General features: G+C 41.9%; 2 protein-coding genes across 2 annotated transcripts; both read left to right on the top strand.

Moving 5' to 3' along the window:
- The first annotated feature begins 927 nt into the window (after nt 1-927).
- On the top strand, nt 928-1,284 carry LOC143274494 (keratin-associated protein 9-3-like). Its single transcript, XM_076577775.1, has one exon. The coding sequence runs from the start codon at nt 928-930 to the stop codon at nt 1,282-1,284; it is 357 nt and encodes a 118-aa protein (XP_076433890.1).
- A 17,009-nt stretch (nt 1,285-18,293) lies between these two features.
- Nucleotides 18,294-18,712, top strand: LOC102922823 (keratin-associated protein 3-1). The gene has a single exon (XM_006971793.4). It carries the CDS (start codon nt 18,416-18,418, stop codon nt 18,710-18,712), a length of 297 nt encoding a protein of 98 aa, XP_006971855.2. The 5' UTR covers nt 18,294-18,415.
- The last annotated feature ends 4,929 nt before the right edge of the window (nt 18,713-23,641 follow it).

Here is a 23,641-nt window from a genome sequence, read left to right as displayed (position 1 = left end):
TGGTACATTCCAGAAAATTGAACGGCTGTGCATTTTTTCAAGGTGTCGTAACTCCTAGATGTCCCCAAGCTTTTGTTCAACCACTAAATTAAGACAAAAATAACTTGACATTCCCTAGTGTCTTCACAGCAAATAAGTCTCCTTTGTAGGCGGTGCTACAACTTGAAAGTGCTATTTACTCATTCTTGAGTGGTTCATGCATCCATGAATCATACCTTATACTCCACCCCCTCAGTTAATACCCACTGAATCAGATTCAATAAACATTTTATAAGACTCTACCAAAATCAGGCTAGATACTTTCTGAAAAACCAAGTTGTTTGGTTCAAAAAACAAAAAACCTCTCTGGCTTGACCTGATATACAAATAATGTTTATACATCTCCAATCAGCTGAAATGATAAGAACTATGAAGATGATTTGATATGATGCTCAATGGAGTCAATGTGGATGCCTCTATTCCATGTGATCAAATACCCCAATGTTCTGAATTCAATGGAATTTGGTCTATGTATCCAAAGAGGGAAAAATACTACTTGAAAGGAGCAAATTGTTCTCTGCCTCAGAGTTTTGCATAGATGGCCAAGTGGAATGACAACTATTCAGAATAAGGGTGTTGCCCAAACCTAAAGCGAGAAGGCTCTTTGAACATGGAAACCACAAACACTCCCCTAAAGAGTAGGTGGCCAATAGTACGAGTCACCGCAACCATATAAAACAAAGTCGTTCCCATAATACGTCACAAGTATGTTCATGGAAGCCAATCAGAGGACCACTGAGGAACAAATTTAAACAAAAACAAGAAAAATATGTTAAGAATTTTATAAGCAGTAGCTCTCTTGACTATATAAAGGGCCCCATGTTCAGGTCAGCACCCAAACTCAGAAACTCATCCCAGCTACTCAACACCCAACCAACTCCTAACACCATGGCCTGTTGTGCTACCAGCTTCTGTGGCTTTCCCACTTGCTCTACTGGTGGTATCTGTGGCTCCAGCTGCTGTCAGCCCAGCTGCTGCGAGGCTGGCTATGGCTATGGCATCGGGGGTGGCATTGGCTGTGGCCAGGAGGGTGGCTATGGAGGCGTGAGCTACCGCATTAGATGGTGCCGCCCAGACTGCCGCGTGGAAGGCACCTGCCTGCCCCCCTGCTGCGTGGTGAGCTGCATACCCCCAACTTGCTGCCAGCTGCACCATGCCCAGGCCTCCTGTTGCCGCCCCTCCTACTGTGGACAGTCCTGCTGCCGTCCAGCCTGCTGCTGCTACTGCTGCCAGCCCACCTGCTAAGAGCCAGGTTGCAGATTTTCAATTTCCCAGGACATGGTATTCTTGAATTGTGCATCTCCTTGACCAACCTTGGGCCAGTAACAAGTTCTTGAACCTTTCCTTCATTGTCTGTTATGGGGCCACAGAGTATAGGCACATTACAGCCCTGTCTGAGTCTGTTCTATAGTCAATATTTTGACCCTCTACAGTGGATCCAGAAATGCTAAGAACCCTCATGCTGATCACCAAATGGTTCTGGATACACTGTATCTGAAATTCTTGCCGCCAGAATGAAAATTGTCAAACTCTTAGGGAATCTTTTCTTAAGAACAGACCAGAACTCTACTCACCCTGCTTGGTGACCTTTTTTTTTTTTATCTTCTGTTTGCTTAAAGCTTTTCAACATCAAAGGCACCAGACTACAGCTGAGACATTCTTCAGATGTCACCAAAGAAAATGGAAGTTCTTTACCCAACTTCCAGCCTCTAAGAAATAAGCTGGACCATTCCTCATTTGAACATTAAATCCCTTCCTTATTTTTTGGATCATAATTAGCTTGCCTGTTGGCTATTTTCATTATATCTGTAGTACTGTGTCTTGTGATGCTTTCTAATAAAGGTTATATCCTGGGCAAAGAAACCATGGTTTGTGTTTCAACTTGTTTATCTAATATTTCACCTACATATAATTTTAGAAAATGTACTTAAATTAATTCTTTTGTTTCTTCTAAGAGACTGAAGTCATTCATGCATCATGTATCATTCAGTCCATTAAAATGCATTAATGACCACTTTAAGGCATGAATTGGAAGGGATGATAGAGATAGAAAGATGAAGAGTCAACTGTTATCTGTGACAACCTGGATATCCAGAAAGAAAAAGCATATGGTCGAATAGCTACAATGTAATGAGACAAATTATAATCTTTTCCCAACTTGCAGAAGGATCCTTAGTAGGTGAATATGTTTGTGGCCAATATATCTTGAAAGGCTTGTTCACAATAAGGTATTTCCTTACAGGCCATGAAGCACCAAAATCCTAGCAGAATAATATGAAATAATAACACATAAGACTGAAAGAAAATTTTGTCTACAAACAAAACAGAGAAAGAGAAAGTATTATGTCATTGGAAGCTCATGGATCTTGCTATGTGATCCCTCCCCACTAAGTCAAGAAATTCACGTAATCTTTGAAACTTTCTGTGAAAAGCACTAAAGTAGTTGGGTTTTCTGTGTGGGTCAATTTAGAAAAGAAAAAAGTCACCCAGGAGCTGACAGAACAAAGGGACCAAAAGAAAATAATTCCTCAAGAGCTCTCAGAAATGACCAAGAGTCTTTGGGTGGTCTCCACATTGGAAATAATACCTTGGATTTGTTTATGGAAAAGAATACATAGAATGAGCAATATGGTGTGAAAATGTAAGTGATCACTTCACCATGGGACCAGTAAGGTCTGTGTGATGATGTCAACAACAAGAGGGGCTTTACAAAGGAGAGAATCCTTATGTGGAACTTCGAAGGTCTTTCCCAGTGAAAAGAAAAGGATGGGAAAGAAGAACCTATATACCTATTAGAATAATTAAATCCAAAGCAACAACACAACCAAATGCTGATGAGGATGTGCAGTGGCAGAAAAGCTCACTTGTTGCTGATAGGGATCCAAAATGCTACAGCCCTTTGGTAGTCTGGTACTTTATTACAAAACTGAACATACTATTACCATAGAATCCGTAAATTGTGTTCCTGTATATATACTCAAATGAGATGAAAACTTATATCTACATTGAAAACCTGCACTGATGATGATTCTAAATGATCAAGATATCTTTCAGTAGGTGAATAAACTCTGGGACATCTATGCAATGAAATACTCTTTGGCTTACTATAAAATATGAAACAAACCAGTCTGAAAAGGCTACATGCTAAATGGTTCAACTACATGTCATTCTGCCAAAGACACAGAAACAAATAATAGTTAACCTAAGTGTCCTACGTACTGTGTTGTGCAGATGTCTGCAGTCTGTCACTGAAAGACAAGCTTCGAATTTAAAGGAAAGAAGTTACCGAAATAGAGAACTGCAGGATGGTCTAATGATGCCTATAAACAGCAAGTTAGGTTCCTGAGAGAGTATTCCTTCTCAGATGAATGGAGCATGTGAGGTGCTATACTTGCTCCCTCATCACCTCAACTAACCCTTTTTATTTGAAACATGCACCTGATGCTTGGAACAAACTCCTGTAAAAATGGCAGAGCACTGGACCAGACATAGATGAGTCTGTACCAATGCCTGCCAGCTAGCCTACCAGTGAGGATAGCTAGTGTGACTCGATCAAGCCAATGCTTGTTGAATTTCCAAACCCAGAAGCCTAGAACATCCCTGCTACATGGTACAGGAGGCTGCAATCAACTCTCAGGAATGGCAGATTCCTACATACAACGTCTACTGGTCATAAACACATTTCAAATTCCAAAGCGGAGGTAGGAATATTTCTTTAATTGGGGGTTATTGGTATGGGAGGGTTGAAGAATAACCAAGGGATAGGAGCCAAATTAAATATTAAATGATGGAGAAAGAATTACAAGATGAAGAAAAGAACAAAAAGAGAGGAGAAAAACAGAGAGAAGACACAGTGAGGAAGAATAAAAGACAAGAAGCAGAATAAAGAGAATCCTGAGAAAGATGCACAGGAAGGGGAAAGATGGGAACCAGCCCAGCTCTGTTTAGTACTGTGTACTATCCTACATGCTAACACTTAGCATTGACACTAATGCTAGATTTATTTTGTGTAAACCTTGTATCAATCCTATGAAATAGATATGTGTACCCTGGCTTACATGTGGTTAAGTTTAAAAGAGATTAGATGTCTTGCTTTCTGATGCACAGCTCCTAAGAAAGAAGCGGAAATCTGAATCCACCTCTAGCTGATTCCAAAATCAACAAAAAGGGAACTAAAGAATTAGATGGACAGCATGCCAAAGTTCCTAAGACTGGGCCAGCAAGATGCTTCAGTTGGTGAAGCACTTTCTGCCCACCAACCTGAGTTCACCCTCCAGAAGCTGTATAAAGGTGAAAGTAGAGAACCAAGTCCACAAAGCTGCCCTCTGACTTACACAGGTGCATCAATCGTATCATGCATGCCCACACACCATGAACACACTACTACTACCAATAATAATAATAGTAAAAAAAATGGTTCCTTTAGAAATCATGGGCTTCCAAAGAAGTTACTAGATGCTGGTGCATAGGTTATGGTCTTGTAACTCTGCTCCTCTCCCCACCTCCTGCTTCCACACTCAGCTCGGGAAGGCTGGTAGTGGCACTGTACAAACCACATCACTGCTTCCGTGACAAATTTGTTCAAGCCACCCAGCACCCATCCTTAGAGTTCTGAGTCCTTTGGGGCCACCCTCCAAGTTCAGGACACTAGAAAACATCAAGACGACATACAATGAGTCACCTTTTCAAGACACCTCCTCACAATTTATATATTTTATTACTATCTGACTCTTCCTTTCCTGTAGGTGCTACTTCTGTGATAAAGTATTCTTCTGTCTCCTTTTTTAATTGCTAAGCTAATACTTCCTATAGCTAGTTAATAATGGCTTATATTAAGTTCTCTTTGTGTGTGGGGAGGCGCTGGCACTTTTTCCCCTCCTTACTGGATCCTCGCTAATACAAAAGTTGGTAACAAGAGTGGTCCCAGAAAAAAAAGTCCTTCATCAATGAGATTTGATGACTGCTTTAATAGAACTCCTAAACTTGAACTTGGTGCTAAACTTGTCAATAGGAGATGGAAGAGAATCGTCCCATCATTATTACTTTGATCTAACAGCTCTGGAGCCATTTGGCTGCTGGTCTTGACTTTTGACGGTGGTGGGGACTATAACAGATGAGAAAGAGACTGTCTTCTGACGCTGCTCTGCAGTGCTCTCAGGTGGAAAGTGACAAACTTGAGATGACAACACCCAAGCCAAGTCATTATCAGAGATTCATGACAGGTGGAAAACAGAAGTTCCAAGATGCCTTTCATTTCCTGTAAACATGGAGCTGACGTTGTCCAAAATTAAATTGAACATGGAAGTTTATCGCGTGGTTTGCATAAGTGAAGTCAGTCCAATGAGTCTCCTCTAGAGCCTGGGTCTTCTTCATAGCTCCATGTTTGTTGTTTGGATTCATTTCCTTCTCATGTTTTCTCAGAGCCCTTACAGTGCCAAACCAGGAATGACCAGCCAAGCCCCATTGTACACTTTGAACCTCTCTGGTAGCATCTCCCTAAGTGGTTGTCTGCTCTCGGCTGGAGAAAACATTCTGCTTTAGGGCTCCTCTGATGAGCTGTTATTTGTGAACAGCACAGCTTGTCCTTTCAGGTGATGGAGGTATCTATGCTCAGTTGCATCAGTATGATATCCGGGAATACCTGTAAACCACAATTCCTTCAAACAGAATTATTCATGAGGAATTATCCAAGAGGCTAAACATGGACTGAACGAGAGGAGACAATGTGGTATCCAAAGCCTGGGCCATTGCTCATTGAACCTACTTGTGCCATTTGGATGTTCTTAAACCTCAGGTCCACTTTTCCATTTTAACACCTCACTCCAGGGAGCACTTGACCTTACAGCTTGGTGGCCAGATATCACCTATTGCATTACAAGTGCAGCTGTTGGTGGCCTTTGAGAAGGTTTTGCTCACAAGCATATCACAAGCTTATAAGTAGGTGAATATTTTCTGAAGAAGGCATGCATCTTCACTAAACTCCATAGGCCTGCTCTTAACCCTTCTGCTGCTGCATGCCAGAGGCTACATAGAGTGATTGTGTTCTTCAGTACACTTCCAACATCACTGGGTCTGCTGCTTTGTAGGGATCAAACCTGTATTACACACGGGAGTTTACTATAATGCCTTCCATTGTTCTTGTCCTCCCAATCACTAACAGCATTTGGAGTTATCATTAAATATATTGAGAGTTATCACACTCAAATATAATAGACATTGACTTCATAATATCCCAAAGCCCATAAAGAGTTGCACATTTTTTCAATGAGCTGGCTTTCTGGAGCCCATTCCCTATGGTGGGATGCCTTGTTCAGCCTTGGTTCAGGGGAGAGGGGCTTGGTACTGCCTCAAACTGAATGTACCAGGCTTTGTTGACTCCCCATGAGAGGCCTTACCCTTTTGGAGGAGTGGATGAGGATAGGTCAGGGGTAAGGAGAGGTGGGGGAGGAGTGGGAGAAGAGATGGGAGGGAGAGCTGTCGTTAGTATGCAAAATGAAAAATAAATAAATAAATAAATAAATAAATAAATAAATAAATAAATAAATAAATAGTTGCACATTTTTCAAGTTAAAGTTAGTTCAAGGTACAGCAATTTTAATTCAGTGTTAGAGGAGAGACCCCAGCATGTTCTGGACAACTCTAAGAAACATCCCTGAGGTAATGGTTTTCTTATTTTTGTAGGATTTGCCTTTTTTGCTAAGACATCTGATGCTTTCTACTTCCTGTTTTTCAGAAGTAATCAGCATGATATCATCCAGCTTACAGACTGACATAATGTGTGGAAAGTCACTATGATTAAGATCTCTCCTGTGTGCATTATGATAGAGCAGGAAAGCTGACCTAGTCCCAAGGCAATAATAGGAAAGTTACTGTTGATCACACTATATCCTGATGGGAAGAGGGGTAATTTTAAATATTTTTAGTTGCATATTGTGTGGATTTACCCCATTAAAGATACTACATTTTGGATATCAGAGCCAACTGGGGTCACCACCTGAATAATTCTATTACTCTCCAAGATTGGTCTGCTTTCTTGGAAGAAAGGGGTGAGCTAAGTGGGGAGTGTACCAGTATCCTGGCTAGTTTCAAGTCACTGGTAATGGTATTCATCTTCAAGATTCCCCCGTGGAACTAGACTAATTCTGGCTTAACTGTCGTATTACCCAAGTGAGCATTTAGCAGCTCCTACTTAGACCTTCTACTTCTTGTCTTTTGAGCTCAAACTTATTCTTCAGGCTGATGTTCAAAATTGGGAATTCCAATGATTGTCAAATATGATTATTTCAATTAAACATCCACAAACCAAGGAGATAGTAGACCAGTGTGTTCCAGATGAAGACTAAGATTCCACTATTCACTGCCCACTGGCATCATAAGCCTGCACCACCAGGCCCAACTCCGAAGTGTTTATGATCACAGTAGGGAAGTCTCTCAATAATCAGGTGAATGAATGCAATGCTCTCTACGTGTCATGCAGCTCTGTTCCTCGGCTGTACCAGTGTTTGCTTGATGCACCCCGTACAATGGAGCCTGCTGTCAGCGACAGCTGCAGAATACCAGGCCCCACAACCCAGGATTCCCCGCTCCACTGTTCAACTCAGAGCTTTCTGCCAGTGAAGCCCTAACCTGTCACAAGCACCTTTAACAATGAGCTCCTGACTTGACATCATCCTGCGGGCGTAGGCAGACCAGCTACACAATTCATGATAAAGTTTCTGCATTCGATCCCTTCCATTATAGGATCAGAGCTCTGACTTACCTGCAAAGGAATTCTGAACATGGACGTGTCTACCTCACCACGCCTAGGCTTAAAGAATGTCTTCTCCTCTGTGATGTTATACCACACAGCATAGATCCTGATCAAATAATTCATCTCATATCAAAATTAATTTTTATAATAAATAAATAATTTTTGATAGGTCCATCCCTATGGAACTAATTAGTCTTCACCTATAAATTCTTCCCTCAAACCAGCTAGCCTAACAAAGAAGTCCAATGGCCTCCTGAAGACTGTTGTGGCATCGTCTTGGGATAACAATGTAGAATAATTCTTTACAGGGTTTATAATATGTTTGAACCTGTAAGCTGTGTCAGCTGAGAGCATGTCTTCTGAAACAGTAGGAGTAAGAGTAACTCCACAACTATTCAATGCAGACTCTTTGTTGTTACTTGTCCCATAATTGTGGGCTATGCTGGTTTAGAGATCTTGGTTCTTAAGGGAAAAAAACACTTTCACCAGGAGGCAGAACAATGGCTTAGAAGCTGGTGCTGCCATCTCGTTATTTTGGTCTTTTCCTGTCACTGAACTCAGGCGGACAGAAAGACTCACTCTGCTGGCTTTTGTCTTGGATCCTGAATCTGAAAATGAAATCTGGGTTGCTGCCGCTCAATTGTGGCAAGAACGAACTAGATGAGGAAGCCAAGTTATTAAATTGAAACTTGGTAAAAAAAAAAAAAAAAAAAATAATAATAATAATAATAATAATAATAATAATAATAATAATGGAAAATTAACAGCAAAAAATGTGGATGCAAAAAAACCTGCAGATGCATTCTTCAAGAATGAAAGTTAGAATCACCCCCTAGGTTAAGAACCCCGACCAGCCGAGAGCCAGATAAAGAAATGAAGTGAGTGTTGGAAGAAAAGAATTATAAATATCACCCATAGCCCCATCACCAATTACGAATTCAAGAGCTGCCGAAACTATGGCTTCCTGAAGATTGCTGCGGCTACTTGGAATGTGATGCACTGGAGGAATCTAGAAGATGTTTGGAATATTGCCCTCCTTGCTTGCCTTTCTCCGCTAAGCTCCCTTTGTGGCACTACAGGCCAAACTTATTTCTCATGGATGCAACTTTGCTTAATAGATCGATCTTGTGAAACAGTCTGTTATTTTGGTTTTACCGATGAGTAAATATTTTGCTTACACTCACACACTTATGAAAAAGGGAGGGGAAACAACCGTCTAACTCCAACCTTAATGCTCAGAGAGGCTTGAGCAGAGAGCTCCCTCAGGGAAATCCTTGCTGCCCAGGCATGAGGTCCTGAGCTTGGTTCTCAATGCTCCCATAAAAAGCTGAGGGTGACATGGTCATAGGGGGGCCAACACAGGATGGTCCCTGGAGATTCTTGACCAGCCAGTCTGGCTGAGCTCCACGTTCAGTGAGAGACTTTGTCTCAAAAATAAGATGAAGCATGATGAAGGCAGATGCTCAGCATTGGCCTCTGGTCTCCACGTGTATCCACATATGTGCGTGTGCACAGACAGGCGTATGTAAAAGCAAAGCAACCAAAAGCAAGCGACAGCAAGAACCACCTCAGGAAGAGGCCATGAAGTAAGCAACTGAGTCAGGCCTGTCATCTCAGGCCTCTAGAGGCTAAGTCGGAACTGCCTAGAGTTTCAAGACAGCCTGGGCTACAGTGTGAAACCGTCTCAGAAAAAAAGCAAGAGTGCCAGTGTGAGAGCTCAGCAGGCAAAAGGCAACCTGTGTTTGATCCCCAGAAGCCACACAGTGAGCATGTAATGTACACACACACACACACACACACACACACACACACACACACACACACACACATACACACACACACACAATGGGTAGATAGATGATAGATAGATAGATGAATGGATGGATGGATGGGTGGATGGATGGATGGATGATGGGTGGGTGAGCGGGTGGGTGGGTGGGTGGGTGGGTGGATGGATGGATGGATGGATGGGTGTAATTTAGAGAGAAACTACAAGTAAGTGATGTTGTGTGGAGATTCCAGATACCTAAGAATGACTCTCTTGGAAGATGTAGATTTCAGAGTAAACTGATCTGTGTACCTGTTGTTAAGTCACATTTTTCAGCTCCATCATCCTCCATCTGGTGTTGTTCTGCCAGCGGCTCTGCTAGACTTGACCACTAGGGGGCAAGAGAGGAAAACTGCACAGTCCGTAGAAGAGGGCCCGTCCCTTCTACTCTTCACTGCTTTCTGCTTACTCCAATGCCAGGATTATCACCTGAGGATGCTGCCGCACTCCAGCAGGCACGGATCCTCATCCTGGCAGCACCTGAGTTCAGTTTGCAGTTCTTGACATCCTCACAGAAGCAGCTCCAATGCTCTTCTCAGTCCATCACACCAGCTAGCCAGCCACGCCTCTCCAAAGAGGTGTTTCACTTTTCAGGGTAACGCCCTTTCTGAATTTGTACGCTTCCATTCTTTCCTTCTTTCCTTTAAAATGAACATGTTCTGCATGTAATAAATTTATGATGTCTTAGGGGTTTCTTTAAGCCCTTTTAACCACCTAGCCAACAACTTGAAGATCGTTTGTATTAAATTAATCCAATACAAACAGTGCATGTAGTTCATGTCTCCTGACTAACCCCTCTTATATTTGCCTCCTTTAAATTTTTTAATAATAATAGTGAACTATTTGTTCAGACTTTTCACTCACTCTCTTTGGTTGTTTATCATAGCAGATTATGGGGAACATACTAGTTTGTGTACTTTAGAGGGAACACCAGAGAATCACATTTGGGCCACATTGAATCTAGTTTAGAAACTAGAAAGATTGCCCTGCACCACAGTACTCAGTAGTTCAGAAATCTCCGCATTTTCTATAGAAAGTTTCTTACATGGAGAGGCTGGTGCCTGGGTTCCTGACATGCCCCAGACTATAACTTGAGTGGAAGAAGCCTGAATCCCATGGTGCCCTTTAAACACCCATAGGCAAGTTTGTTTTAGAAGTCCAAGGCATAAAGTGATTTGGGGGGATTTTGAAAAGAGAACGTGGTGTGAATCACCACATCTACTGAAGCGTGGAAGCTTTGGGTGAAGCTGAGGATTTGTGAGTTAAGCAGAGTTGTGTTTGTAAGCGTGACAGATGCTAATCCAAAACAATCAGTGTGACTTCACATCAGGCCCGTGTGTTTCTAAGCATACTCACCTCCCTTGTGTGTTAGCAGCACTGTGGGATGAAGAAGCAACTCAGCATCTCCAGAGAAGTTGACATCAGGGAAGATGCGGGAGTTGGAGGAGAGTTAGAAATGACAGTGTTTGGGAGTGATGGCCGCAAAGAGTTCAGATAAGAAGGGATCCAGGGTTCTCCACTCAGATGGCGAGGGAGAGAAAGTAATAGAATTTGGACCTAGCACTTGGAAAACCATGAAGTTCGTGTTTTTAAACGGTATCCCAACACTCACTGTGTTAGTGAGCAGAAGGGACCAGAATGAAAGAAAGCTACAAAAGGCCAGGGATAGAGCAGGAGCAGGGTGTGGGAGGAAGCCATGGTCTTGTTTTATGTATTAGCATGTGCTAAGTAAAACAAATAACTTGTGTGGTGTTTCCACCATAGGAGGGAAACAAAAGAGGATGATGAGAGGAATCAGAAACCACAAGTTAGAAACCTCAAACCTACTCACGCTATTGTAAATGAGTCTCAGAGAGTCCCCAAAACTGTTTCTAATTGTTTAGTGGGGTTCGATATCTCCGAGAACTGCTGGAAGTACCCAACAAAGCCATTTATAGTTGTGTGCCTGGCAGGTAGTAGGTGCTCGGTAGGTAATGTTTCCTGCTTCTACTCATTCAAATCTCTTTCTTTGGGAGTAGAAAACCCTTTAGAATATTAAAAGGACAGAAGTCGCCAGGCACTCATGTGTGTGTGTGGGAAATAGCTGTGCCAACAGGAAGGGGATTACTCCATGTGATGTCTCACTCTATTGAGTGATTGGCCCTTTGTCCAATTAATCTACTCTTAAAAACCAAGCATGTACCCAAGCACGAACGGCACAAGGCTATAATCCCAACACTCAACACTCAAGAGGCTGTAGCAGGAGGATTGCCAGTCCAAAGCCAGCCTGGGATTTACAGTAAATCCTTATTTAAAAAAAAAATCAAACCACCTTGGCTGCTTGTGAGAATGTTTTCATGTAACGTTCCTTGCTTTTTGCTCTCTTCTCCCTCACTGACCAACTAGGATTATCAGTGGGTTCCATTATATCCCACACCCCAGCTACATTTTCTGAGTGTATTTAAATGGCATCCCTTCAATACAAATCATAAGTGTTAATGAAAACCCAAGAGCAAAGAAGTAAAAGAAGCAAAAAAGCAAAGAAAGACAGAAAGAAGCTGACGGGGAACTGTTCCTGGGTCCAACTAGTTCTTCGTGATTCACATGTCCACACACAGGCAACATCCCAGGACTCCAGCAGAGCAAGGCAGGGAGCTGTTAGCCCTTCTGGGGAAGACACGGACTCCATTGATTTCAAAGGTTTTGATGAAGACTGTGAAAGACTTTACAGAAATGAGATACTATGAAACTAAAACCTCAACTTCCCCGCCAGCCACCCACAGTAAGAGAGCCCAGCTTCAGTCCGCATAGTCAACAACCGACACACCTGCTAGAATGGTTTGCTGAGCACCTATTGTATTCCACACACTGCTTCCACCATCTTAATGTGTTATTTTATTTATTTCTTCAACACCATATCAGTGTGACAATAACAGTCATATCTACTCTTTCCTTGGTTGTCAATGGTTGACCTGGTTAGGTTGACCTCATCCTATGCTTCTACAGCTAGACCCAGTTTGGTGCACTTGTGGTGAGAACAGTCTCTGCTCACTGTTGTCTGTGGACATTCGGTTCTTCCCCCTCTCCTAGCGTTTGCTGCCCCTGTTCACTGCCACTGCAATGCCCTTCCTCCCTCTACCTTGCACTGCAGGACCGCATCCTCTGTGAACCCCAGTAGACACAAGCATGCTTCAGAGTATGCCTGGGTCCTGCTTGCCCTTGCACAGCCGACATCTCCTAACATAGGACAAGTCACATGGAAGGTGCTCAACCACTGGTGGGAATAAACCAAATTATATTATTATTTTAATAGAAATATAATAATAGTAACATTATAGATTAATTCATAGCCAGATAACAACAGATTGGGAAACCAGAAACTCTTTGGTTCAATCCCGGTTCCATTCCCTTAGCCCTTACCGATAAATGAGAGGATTAGCAACCTTAGTAACTTTTACAAAGTGTTGTAAGAATTAAATGGTATAATACATACTCACAAAGCACTTAGAGTCATACTTTATCCTTGCATATAGATATACATTTTAGTAAACTCGCAATTAAAAATATTGGCTGGAGAGATGGCTTAACAATTAAAAGCATATACTGCTCTTGCAGAAGACCCAAGTTCTGGTCCAGAACTCACAATCTCCTGTAGCTCCAGCTCCAGGGACTCTGTTACCCTCTTCTGATGCCCACAGGCACCCACACTCACGTGTTCACATACACAAACAAAAGATAAATGTATTTAGCATGTAAGTCTTTTAAAGCTACTATAGAATAATTATATATTTAAATATTTATAATATTAATATTATTTAGAGTATAAATTATAGTATTTAAATATATTAAATTTAAATTTAAATATCTCAACAATAGATTTCACTTAGTAATCTGATAATGATTTTTCCTCACTCTCAGACATATATTATATTACTCAGGGGATAGAGAGATGTTTCAGTAGGTAAGACCATTTGCTGGCCAGGCATGGTGACACATAACCTTTAATACCAACACTTGGAAGGTAGAAGCAGGAGAATTTCTATGAGACCAGCCTGGTCTACATATTGAACTCCAGGAGAGCCAGGACTACATAGAAAGACTCTGTCTCAAAAAAAAAAAAGCACTGACTACTCTTCCAACTCTTCTAGAGGACCTGTGTTCAGTTCACAGCACCGACAACTCACAACCATTTCCAGGGAATCTGATGCATCAGCCATGGCCATTCCATACACATAAAATAATTTTTGAAAAAAAGAATTGTCAAGCAGTCCATTTTCCTAGTCACATTAGCTTTAGTGAAAGTATATATTTCTGTATTATTTCACTGTTTATGATTCTCTATTTCCCTCTGCATATTCTGTAGACCACAACAATACATGAGAATTGAAGTGAACCTACAGTTTCCCCAAAACATGGTTTAGAATTCCAGCCAGAGGAAGCTGGTTAAGCAAAAACTTGCAAGAATATTACATGTGCTATGTGACCAAACACCTTGAACTCTGTTCTGGCCTGTCCAATGAGATCACATAAGTCCACAGGACAGAGTGAGAGAGTTTTCTCTTTTACACACCCAGACAACAGTGGTGAATACCAGCTGACCTCAGAAAACATCACTACTTCTCTTAAAAAGCAATACAACTTGAAGGTCATTTTCAGTGCAAGGTAATACAGTAGCAAGAGTTAGGTCAAGTTTGGGGCTGGAGAGATGACTTGGCAGTTAAGAGCACTTGCTGCTTGTACAAAGGACCTGGATTCAGCTCCCAGCACCCACATGATGCCTCACAACTGCCTATAACTCCAGCTTCCAGATCCAGTGCCCTCTTCCAACCTACACAGGTACCAAGCATGCATGGTACACATACATACATGTAAGCAGAACACTCATACACATAAAATAAATCTAAAAATATATACAGAGAGAGTTACGCCAAACTTGACTGTAACTACAAACTAGAGAAAAACACAATTCACAATTCAGCTGGGGAGGGGGTGTCCACTATTTAAACCCAAGCCCCAAATCCTTTGCATGTATGCTTCACAAAGTGGGCATTCTTCAGTGAGGGGATGAATATTCCTAGTAGCCCCAATGACAGCCATGCTTCCTTTCCATCTCCTTTATAAAGAAATTCATCAGAAATGTTGTGGGAGTCAGGTAAGACAGGCCTAAATGGTTTTACTCACAGCCAGTTTTATTAGAATGAGGAACTCCAAAGTTTTCTATGTTCCACTACTGTGATGAGTTAAACTACTCCAAACAACTTCAGAAATACCGAGTGGCCCATGAGTGGGAAGCTGCTAGCATTGCTGCTGATTCAGGAGATGCCGGAGTGGGAGGCTTCACCCAAGATCAACCCGGAAATCCATGCAGTTCTTGGGAGGTGGTTGTTGGTTAGGCACAGGCGCGCTCACAACAAAGTGTGACTAACACACATAAAAAGCATCATCAGCCTCCGTTTGGAAGGTGGTAACAAAATTCCCATCCGTGTGCTCAGGCCTACAGCTCTTCACTCCAGCCCAGCTCCTCTCACAGGCTTGGCCCTGCCGGCCCCAAACTGAAGGCAATATCCTCCACTTTCCCCACCACCCAGGCAGCTTTTGCTCAGGGCCCCTTCCCATGAGTAGATCAGAGAACTGGACAGGATACTTGGTTTGTACATAGCCTCTCAATCAGCAAACACACCACCTCTCCTTTCAAATGTCACCCAAACTCTACCCTCTCTCATCAGTTGCTCATCAGCCACTGGCATCAATGTCCATCCTCTCTCCTGGACTCTATAATTCAGTCTGTTTCCATGCCAGCTCTGGGCAGAGCATTTTCCTTCAAACACGAAACCATCACTCTGCTTTAAGTCAACTGGGTAGAGTAAATAACTTCTAATTTTTTTATGGCCCAGTAGGATAATGATCCTTACCACTTAATTGAATATGTCAAAATAGCTATCAGAGGTGAGTTTGAACGTTTCAAACACAAAGAAATGTCAAGCCTGAGATAATAGATATGCCAGCTACCCTGATCAGGTTGTTATACATTGGATGCAGGTACTGAAATGACACAATGTAACCCCTAAATGTGTATTTTTAAAATTACAAAACAATTTTAAAATAAGTTCAAGATATATATATATATATATCATCCAATGAAACTTCAATGCCCTTAGAATAAAACCTAAACTCTGTAGAATATTCTAGAAAACCCTACCTCACCAGCCACTGGCTGACTTCTTTAACATTGTCTCCTATCTTAATTCTGCACTGTTTCCCAGCCACCTTGGCAAGAACAACCTCTGATTGCTCAAATCATAGTAGTCACTCTCCATTGCCATCTCCTTGTCACTCCACATGTTGACATGTTTTCTTTCCTTCTGGCACCTGTCACTGTCTGAAGTTCTTATGTATCCATTGGTTAATTTTGTGACTGTCAGTTTCTCCCATGATAATGGACACTGTAACAATGGCCCTATCTGAATGCTTATTGATGTATACTTACTACCAGACACAACATAGGTCATTTTTAATGAGTTAGTAAATGAAAAAGAAAACAATATATAATCAACAATTACATGAAGTTTAGGATTGAAGATAGAGCTCAAGGGTAGAGCACTTGTTAGACTTAGTTCCTCAGTATGGATATATGTACACACACACACACACACACACACACACACACACATATATATATATATTACACATAATATATTATATATAGCTCAGTACATGAGCTATTGATGTTAGATAAGCCATTCTCCATTAGCTATACAACTTTGCACCCAATAATATTATATCTTTGCTCTTTTATAACCTAGAAAATGGGCATAGTGATAGTCCTGATCTTATAGGCTATAGAAAGAAAATGCATATTAAATACTTAGTACTATGCCTGGGATACTGCATATGTAAAATAAATGCTGTGTTTTAGTGAAGGATTAGTGTTGCAATTATCTAAAAAAAAAAAATTAGTATAAACTATAGAAACTGGTTGTCACCTAGAAAGTGGTTCACCAAGACTGAATAATGTGATGAGAAATCCCAGGTTAAACTTTTCTATCCATTCCCATTATCCGGGTTAAATATTTTTGGACAGCTTGACACAGCTGGGCTTATCTGGGAATGGAAAACTTCAACCTAGGAGATGTCTCCCTCAGATTGCCGCATAGACAAGTCTGTGGGGCATTTTCTTGATTAATGGTTGATGTGGGAGGGCCCAGGTCAATCTGAGCAGTGCCACCCCTGAGCAGGTGGTCTTCAGTTGTGTAAGAAAACAACCCAAACAAGCTACAAGGAGCAAGCCAGTAAGCAGCATTCCTCCAAGACCTCTGCATCAACTCCTGCCTCCAGGATCCTGCCTTAAGTTCCTGCCCTGGTGTTCCTCAATGGACTGTGACATGGGCTATGTAATCCCAATAAACTCTTGCCTCCCCATGTTGTTCTTGGTCATGATCTTTACCATAGCAATAGAAATCTATCTAGGAAACCCATCCAATTATGCCATCCTCTGTGGCAGGAACCATATCTCCCTACATCACACAAATATGTCCCCAGTCTCTTCCCCTATCTCCAAATCATCTCCTTTGTATAGCATAGTATTTTGATTAAGAAAAAGAGGCTGTAAAGTCAGCTTCTCTTATGATCCTGGGACTTTTGACAAACTGGACTCACATTTCCTATCTACCTTACACTGATGATGAAAGCCTTCATCATTCTGCTAGGAACAACAACCCCACAGCAAGAGGACCTGTGAAGCAATAAAGAACATGGAACGTGGAGACACACAGTTGACTTCAAATGCCAGCATGCTCCAGAGAATACTGACTTCTCAGTTATGAAAATAAACAAATTAGGAGTACACGGTCAAGGAGGTTGGAGGGAAATTTGTTATATCACCTTACTGAAAACCCCCAGAGCCTTTTAGCATATTGAACACTCTGAGAAACCTTCCAGTGGGAAAGTCAGTATTCCACACATTTAATTAAGAGTCTCCTTTTGGGGCTCCCTGGAGCAACTGTTCATGGAACTCACTCTAGGAATACCGTACTCCTTCATCCTTAAATCCCAACATAACTCATCTGTGAGTGATAAATAATTTAAGCATATAACACAGTCTGATGAGGTTATGAGGGTCCTGGTCCTTGTTACCCATATGGCTCTTGATGGCCATCTGCAAGCCCCTCCCAAGTCATTATTCAAAGCATATACAATGGGATACAAAACAAGTGATTTTCTAGAATTCTGTAGAAAATTACTTCTTTCCCCAACCTACTCCCTATAGATTCCATCCATTCCTTCCAGACTCAACTTCTTGGAGGCACAAGACACAAATTTTTTCCTCACTTTCTCAGTCAGAGAACCTAAACTATCTCATGGAAACTCATGGTTGCTGGAAGAAGAGAAATCCAAAAGCCAATGAAGTGTTCATCTGTAGAAGAGACACAGAGCACAGGGAAGTGCTGCAGATACCTGCCATTCCACACCACTATTAGTGATGTGTAATGATTGGAAGATAATGGCTCCGTGCCTTTGAAGACTAAAATGATGAAGCTCTCTCCCCGCAATGACGACTGGCCAATGTGAAGAGTCCTCATTTGACAACAAAACAACCTGAATCCCTTTTATGAGGTACGGAATGTGTCTTAGGTAATAAACACTTAAGTAATTAGATGGATTTTATGGAAGCAGCCATAAACTGAAACATGGGGAAAATATCTTGGCAATAGGATGACGCCCAGGGAGGCGGGTATATAAGAGCCAGGGCAGACGTCGGGAGCATTCAGACATCCACTGACTTCTCCTCTCAACCCAACCACAACCCAACTCCCAAAGCCATGGCTTGCTGTGTCGCCCGCTGCTGCAGCGTCCCCACCGGCCCTGCCACCACCATCTGCTCCTCTGACAAGTCCTGCCGCTGTGGAGTCTGCCTGCCCAGCACCTGCCCACATGAGATCAGCCTCCTGCAGCCCACCTGCTGTGACCCCTGCCCCCCACCCTGCTGCCAGCCTGAAGTGTACGTGCCAACCTGCTGGCTGCTCAGCTCCTGCCACCCGACCCCCGGCCTGAGTGGTATCAACCTGACCACCTACGTCCAGCCTGGCTGTGAGAGTCCCTGTGAGCCCTGCTGTTAACCAGTCAAGTCTTTCTCCCAGGTTCAGGGGCCTGGCTGCTCAGGATCCTCCCCGTCACCTGCCCTTCTGCAACTGCCCCTGCCTGCATCAAAGCTTAGTCAACCCCAGGGCCCAGGAATGGAGGCCCATGGACATGCTTAAGTTCTTAATGCCTTGTTCCTTTGGGCACAGATGGACGCCTTCTCTCTTTTGGGCTCTGCCCCTCCTTTCTGAGAGATAACCATTTGGACGACTCGTTAATAAAGTTCATTCTGGCTTAGCATTCGTGGCCTCATAGCTGTTTATTTCAGTGTTTCCTCTTAGGGAAAGAGGAATACCAAGCTCTACCTGAAAGTAGGCTCCTATACAACCCAAGACCCATCCCAACACAGTGAGACTCTTATGCTGAAATTCATTTCAAAGTCAGATATTAGTATTTGTGATCATTTGAACAATGAAAACCCCAGCAGGTCCTTTTTTAGGATCTTTCCATTTAATGAATATTTTTGGAGCTGTCTACTGTGCCGTGTAGGATCTAGACATGAATATAATGTTTAAAGGTTTTTATTCAATTCTTGTTTCTTCCGTGGTTAACTAAGAAAAATTGATTGTTGTGCTAGCATGTGGAAATAATTTCTACCCCCTTACTCACAGTCAGCAAAATCTATGCTCACAATTGAGGTAATTTTGAAATTCCAAACTCTAAATACAAGTCACTGCACCCACAGCTGAGTCTAGAGAGAGCAGTGGTCCTCACAGGAGGGCTTCAGGAGCCTTCAGTATGCTCGAGTGTGTCGAGACTTTGCAGTAAAGCAGTAGAGTGTGGACTTCTCCCTAATCAGCTTGACCATGCCTTCCTCTTTCGACTTTGTTTTCATAAATTAGCTTCATAAAAAAGAAATTAGCTTCATAGACAGGCGTTTTCTGGAGAACACTTGGGGAAAGCTAGGCATCCCTTCCAGGCTCTGATGTCCAAGGGCAAAAAGAGACATTTCAAAATTATAGCTAAGCTACTAAAACTTTGAAAATAATTTTTAAATAAAGGGGAGCTTAAATTTTTGTATTGTGTTTTAATTTTTTCATTTGAAGTGGGAATATAGTAAATGTGTAAATGCTTTAGCATTAGAAAATCTTAAAAGTGTATATGTGTATACATGTGTGTGTGTGTGTGTGTGTGTGTGAGAGAGAGAGAGAGAGAGAGAGAGAGAGAGAGAGAGAGAGAGAGAGAGAGAGAGAGAGAGAGACCTATCTTGGATAAAATATCCCAAACTGTGAAAAATTAGAAATTACACAGCATAAAACATAGAGGAATCAGAGGCTGAAGACTATATATCAACAATACTATGGATCAAGACACTTAACACGAAATTGCTTTCATTTTTAGGCATCTTTTTTTATCAAAATGTCTTTTGGGTTGAGCTCCCTATGATGTAATTTACATTTTTACATCAGCTGAACACTCACTGCTCGGGTATTTGTTGCGAAAGGAAACAAGCAAGAAGAGGTTTGGATGAATGCTGTCTTCCTGAATAATCGTTTTTGTGTGAATTTATTGTTTCTTGTTCCCTCACGTGAGGTCCCGTGAATTTACAGATGCCTCAAGTACGCTTAGATGTTCAAGTGGCTTATACTGTCACTGAAATATCCATAATAATATTAGACAGAAGAATATTCATTATACTGCAGAATCGCAACTAAGTTCTGACAGCACAAATGTACGTTCCTCTTGAAAAAAATCTCTGTGTTGACCACCATGTTATTCCTTAGTTGTGATGAACAACATAAATACAATAAGGTCTTTCCAGAAAGTACCCAGACTGCTGCAACCGAGTTGTATAGTTGAATATTTTCTTACCTTGAGACTTTGCGGCAACTCTCTCTCTCTCTCTCTCTCTCTCTCTCTCTCTCTCTCTCTCTCTCTCTCTCTCTCTCTCTCTCCCTCCCTCCCTCCCTCCCTCCCTCCCTCCCTCCCTCCCTCCCTCCCTCCTATCTGCAGCCTAGTTTTCCTTGTTACTATTCCATCCTCTGCTTATGTCTCAGAACTGCAATGAGGACTGAATGACCCAAGAATACAGACCACCTCATCCACAGCAGTGAGTTGTCCCAGGAAAGCCTCACACCGTGACTTCACCAGCTGTTCTGAGCTTTCTCTCCAAGAGGACATCCTTTCATTTGGGGAAACATGCATTTTTTCCCAAATGGCTTTCCTAAATACATTTTTTAATTCCTTCATTTCTCATCAGTTTATAAGTATCTGTGTACATGTGGCACCAACATATGATACATATATGTGTTATATATACATATGATATATATATATATATATATATATATATATATATATCATCATCATCCCATTGTCATACTTGTAAGGGATAAATGTTTAGATTTTGACACTGAAAATAGCTCTAAATGTGTTACTACACCCACCACAGGATTTAGTATGCAAAGGCTCTCGAGTCATTTAAAAAGCCCCACTGCTTCAGGCATCTGCAGCCCTGAACAAGTTTCTTAAGATTCCTGGGTTTCTGGTCTTAAGTCAGTAAAATGGATTGGTTAGCCAGACCACATCTAAAATGTCTTTCAGTTTTCATACACTGAATTATAGATTTCTCCAGAAACATTCCAGATAACAAATACTTTGTGCTGGTTAATATGGATTGCCAACTTCACCTAGGAGACCGTTTTCTGGATGTATCATAAGTAAACTTCTAGACTGGGTTAACAGAGGTGGAAAGTCCTGTCCTAAACATAGACAGCATCATTTCTGTGGGCTGCAGTAGTGGACTGAATGAAAAAGTGAAGTCAGTTGGAACCTCAGCATCCATCTCTGTCTCTCCCTCTTGACTCTGGACACAATGTGACCAGCTATCTCACACGTCTGCCACCACAGTGTCCCCACCACAATGGACTGTGCCTTCAAAACTCTGAGCCAAAGTAGGCCTTCCATCCTTCAGTTGCTTTTGTTGGGTGGTTTGCCACAGCAAGGAGAAAAGCGAGTAGAATGCGTTCTCTCTACCCCTCTCCATCCCCAGGACCCCTGGAGGCCTTTGCCACTTTCAACTGTGGTGACTAACCTTTGGTGACTCTGTTGGATGCTCTAGTAAGTAGGTGCCTTCTGGGCCAGTTCCCATTTGTCTTTTCAAAATTCTCTAAGAGATAAATAAGAGTCATTCTTCCCCTCCAATTTATAGATGGGAGAAACTGGAGCTGAGAAAGATTCAACCACTTCCAAAAGCTGCAAAAGTCACTAGTGACAGAGTCATACTTAAACCCCAAAACTACTAGAACTCCAAATTCCTTCTCTTTCTACTACACTAAATCCACTCACCTCTCTCCCAGACAGGAATGAAATTTGTTTGCAGATGGCTCCTTATTCAGGAGAACATATATAGCACTTGACACACATCTCTACAATTCCTTGAAATTGTAGGCCTGGCTGTATATTATTAAAGTTGTTCAACTTTCTCCATGGATGAGTATAGTGTAAGACAAAACAAGAGTATATAGAAAACATAAGGGAAAACATTTCAAAAGTGAGAACAAACCATATTTTTTCAGTCAGACCTCAAGGACTGATTGGCATCATCAGCACTGTCCTGTAGGCTGAGTCATTCAGCTGGAGTGGAAATTCGGGCTATTTGGCAAACACAATAGCAACTTTCTTAGTGGGTTTCGAAGACCCACACAAGGTAAAACAAACCACCCTTAAATTAAGTGGTTTTGTATTGTTGATAACAGAATAGAGAGCTGAGGAGTTTTATTTCTCCTTCAAATTGTCCCTGGCACCCAAGTCTTTCTTCCATCCTTACTGATTCAGGATTAATCTAGACCCTGCCCATCTGTAACATCCAAACTGACCTTGACTTACATGTCCAGTGCTTCTTCCCCACCCAAACTGCACTTTCACCCTGCCACACTTCTTGCCCTTTTAGGTATTGGTTCCATTAAATCGCTCAAAATACTGTGATGACTCAAGATTTCTGATTTCCTGAACCATGACTCAGCTCTTCGAGGGGGGCAGACAGGACCCTCAATAGCCAGTGTGACCATTTCCACCGAATCTTACTCTCACCTTACTGACCAAACCTTCTCCCCAGCCCCAGTCCTGAGGATTTCTGATAACTGCTTTTTCTTTAGATTTACAGAGCCCGAGACATCCAGTGATCTACAGATGACAGTAGCCAATATAATATGCTAATAAAACAGATAACACAGAATTGTAAGTACCTTGGTGCCCGTCAATGGATATTCCTCCCCACAACGGCTCACAAAACCTCATTCCCAAAGCATCTATGACAGTGCTTCTCAACCTGTGGGTCATGACCCCTTCGAGGGTCAAATGATGTTTTTACAAGTTTGCCTAAGACCATCAGAAAACACAGATATTTACATTATGGTTCATAACAGTAGCAAAATTACAGTTATGAAGTAACAATGAAATAGTTTTTTGGTTGGGGGTCACCACAACTTCAGAAACTCTACTAAAGGGTGGCAGCATTAGGAAGGCTGAGAACCTCTGATCTAGGACAATTGTCTTTCTAGGACAAAAGTCTCTGCTTGTTGCAGGTAAAGCTCTTCCCTCTTCATCACTGCCTCCAGGCTTAGTGGCTTTGTCAGGAATCCCCAGGAAGCTCCGTAAGAACACCATTGTAAGAACACGGTTATAAGAACACCATTTAATAAATAAATAGGTAGATGATAGATAGATAGATAGATAGATAGATAGATAGATAGATAGATAGATAGATAGATAGATAGATAGATAGATAGATAGATAGATAGAAAGAAAGAAAGATAGATAGATAGATAGATAGATAGATAGATAGATAGATAGATAGATAGATAGATAGATAGATGAACACGGTTCAGCATCTGGAAGCCAAAACTCTGTTCTGATGCCCACCCCTTCAAACTCTGTTCAGATAAGGCTAACGTGACCTCTATTCC

This window comes from Peromyscus maniculatus, chromosome 8, assembly GCF_049852395.1.
Source record: "Peromyscus maniculatus bairdii isolate BWxNUB_F1_BW_parent chromosome 8, HU_Pman_BW_mat_3.1, whole genome shotgun sequence".
Classification (NCBI taxonomy): domain Eukaryota; kingdom Metazoa; phylum Chordata; class Mammalia; order Rodentia; family Cricetidae; genus Peromyscus; species Peromyscus maniculatus.
Note: the sequence above shows the minus strand (reverse complement) of the source record. Positions and strands in the feature narration are given on the sequence as shown.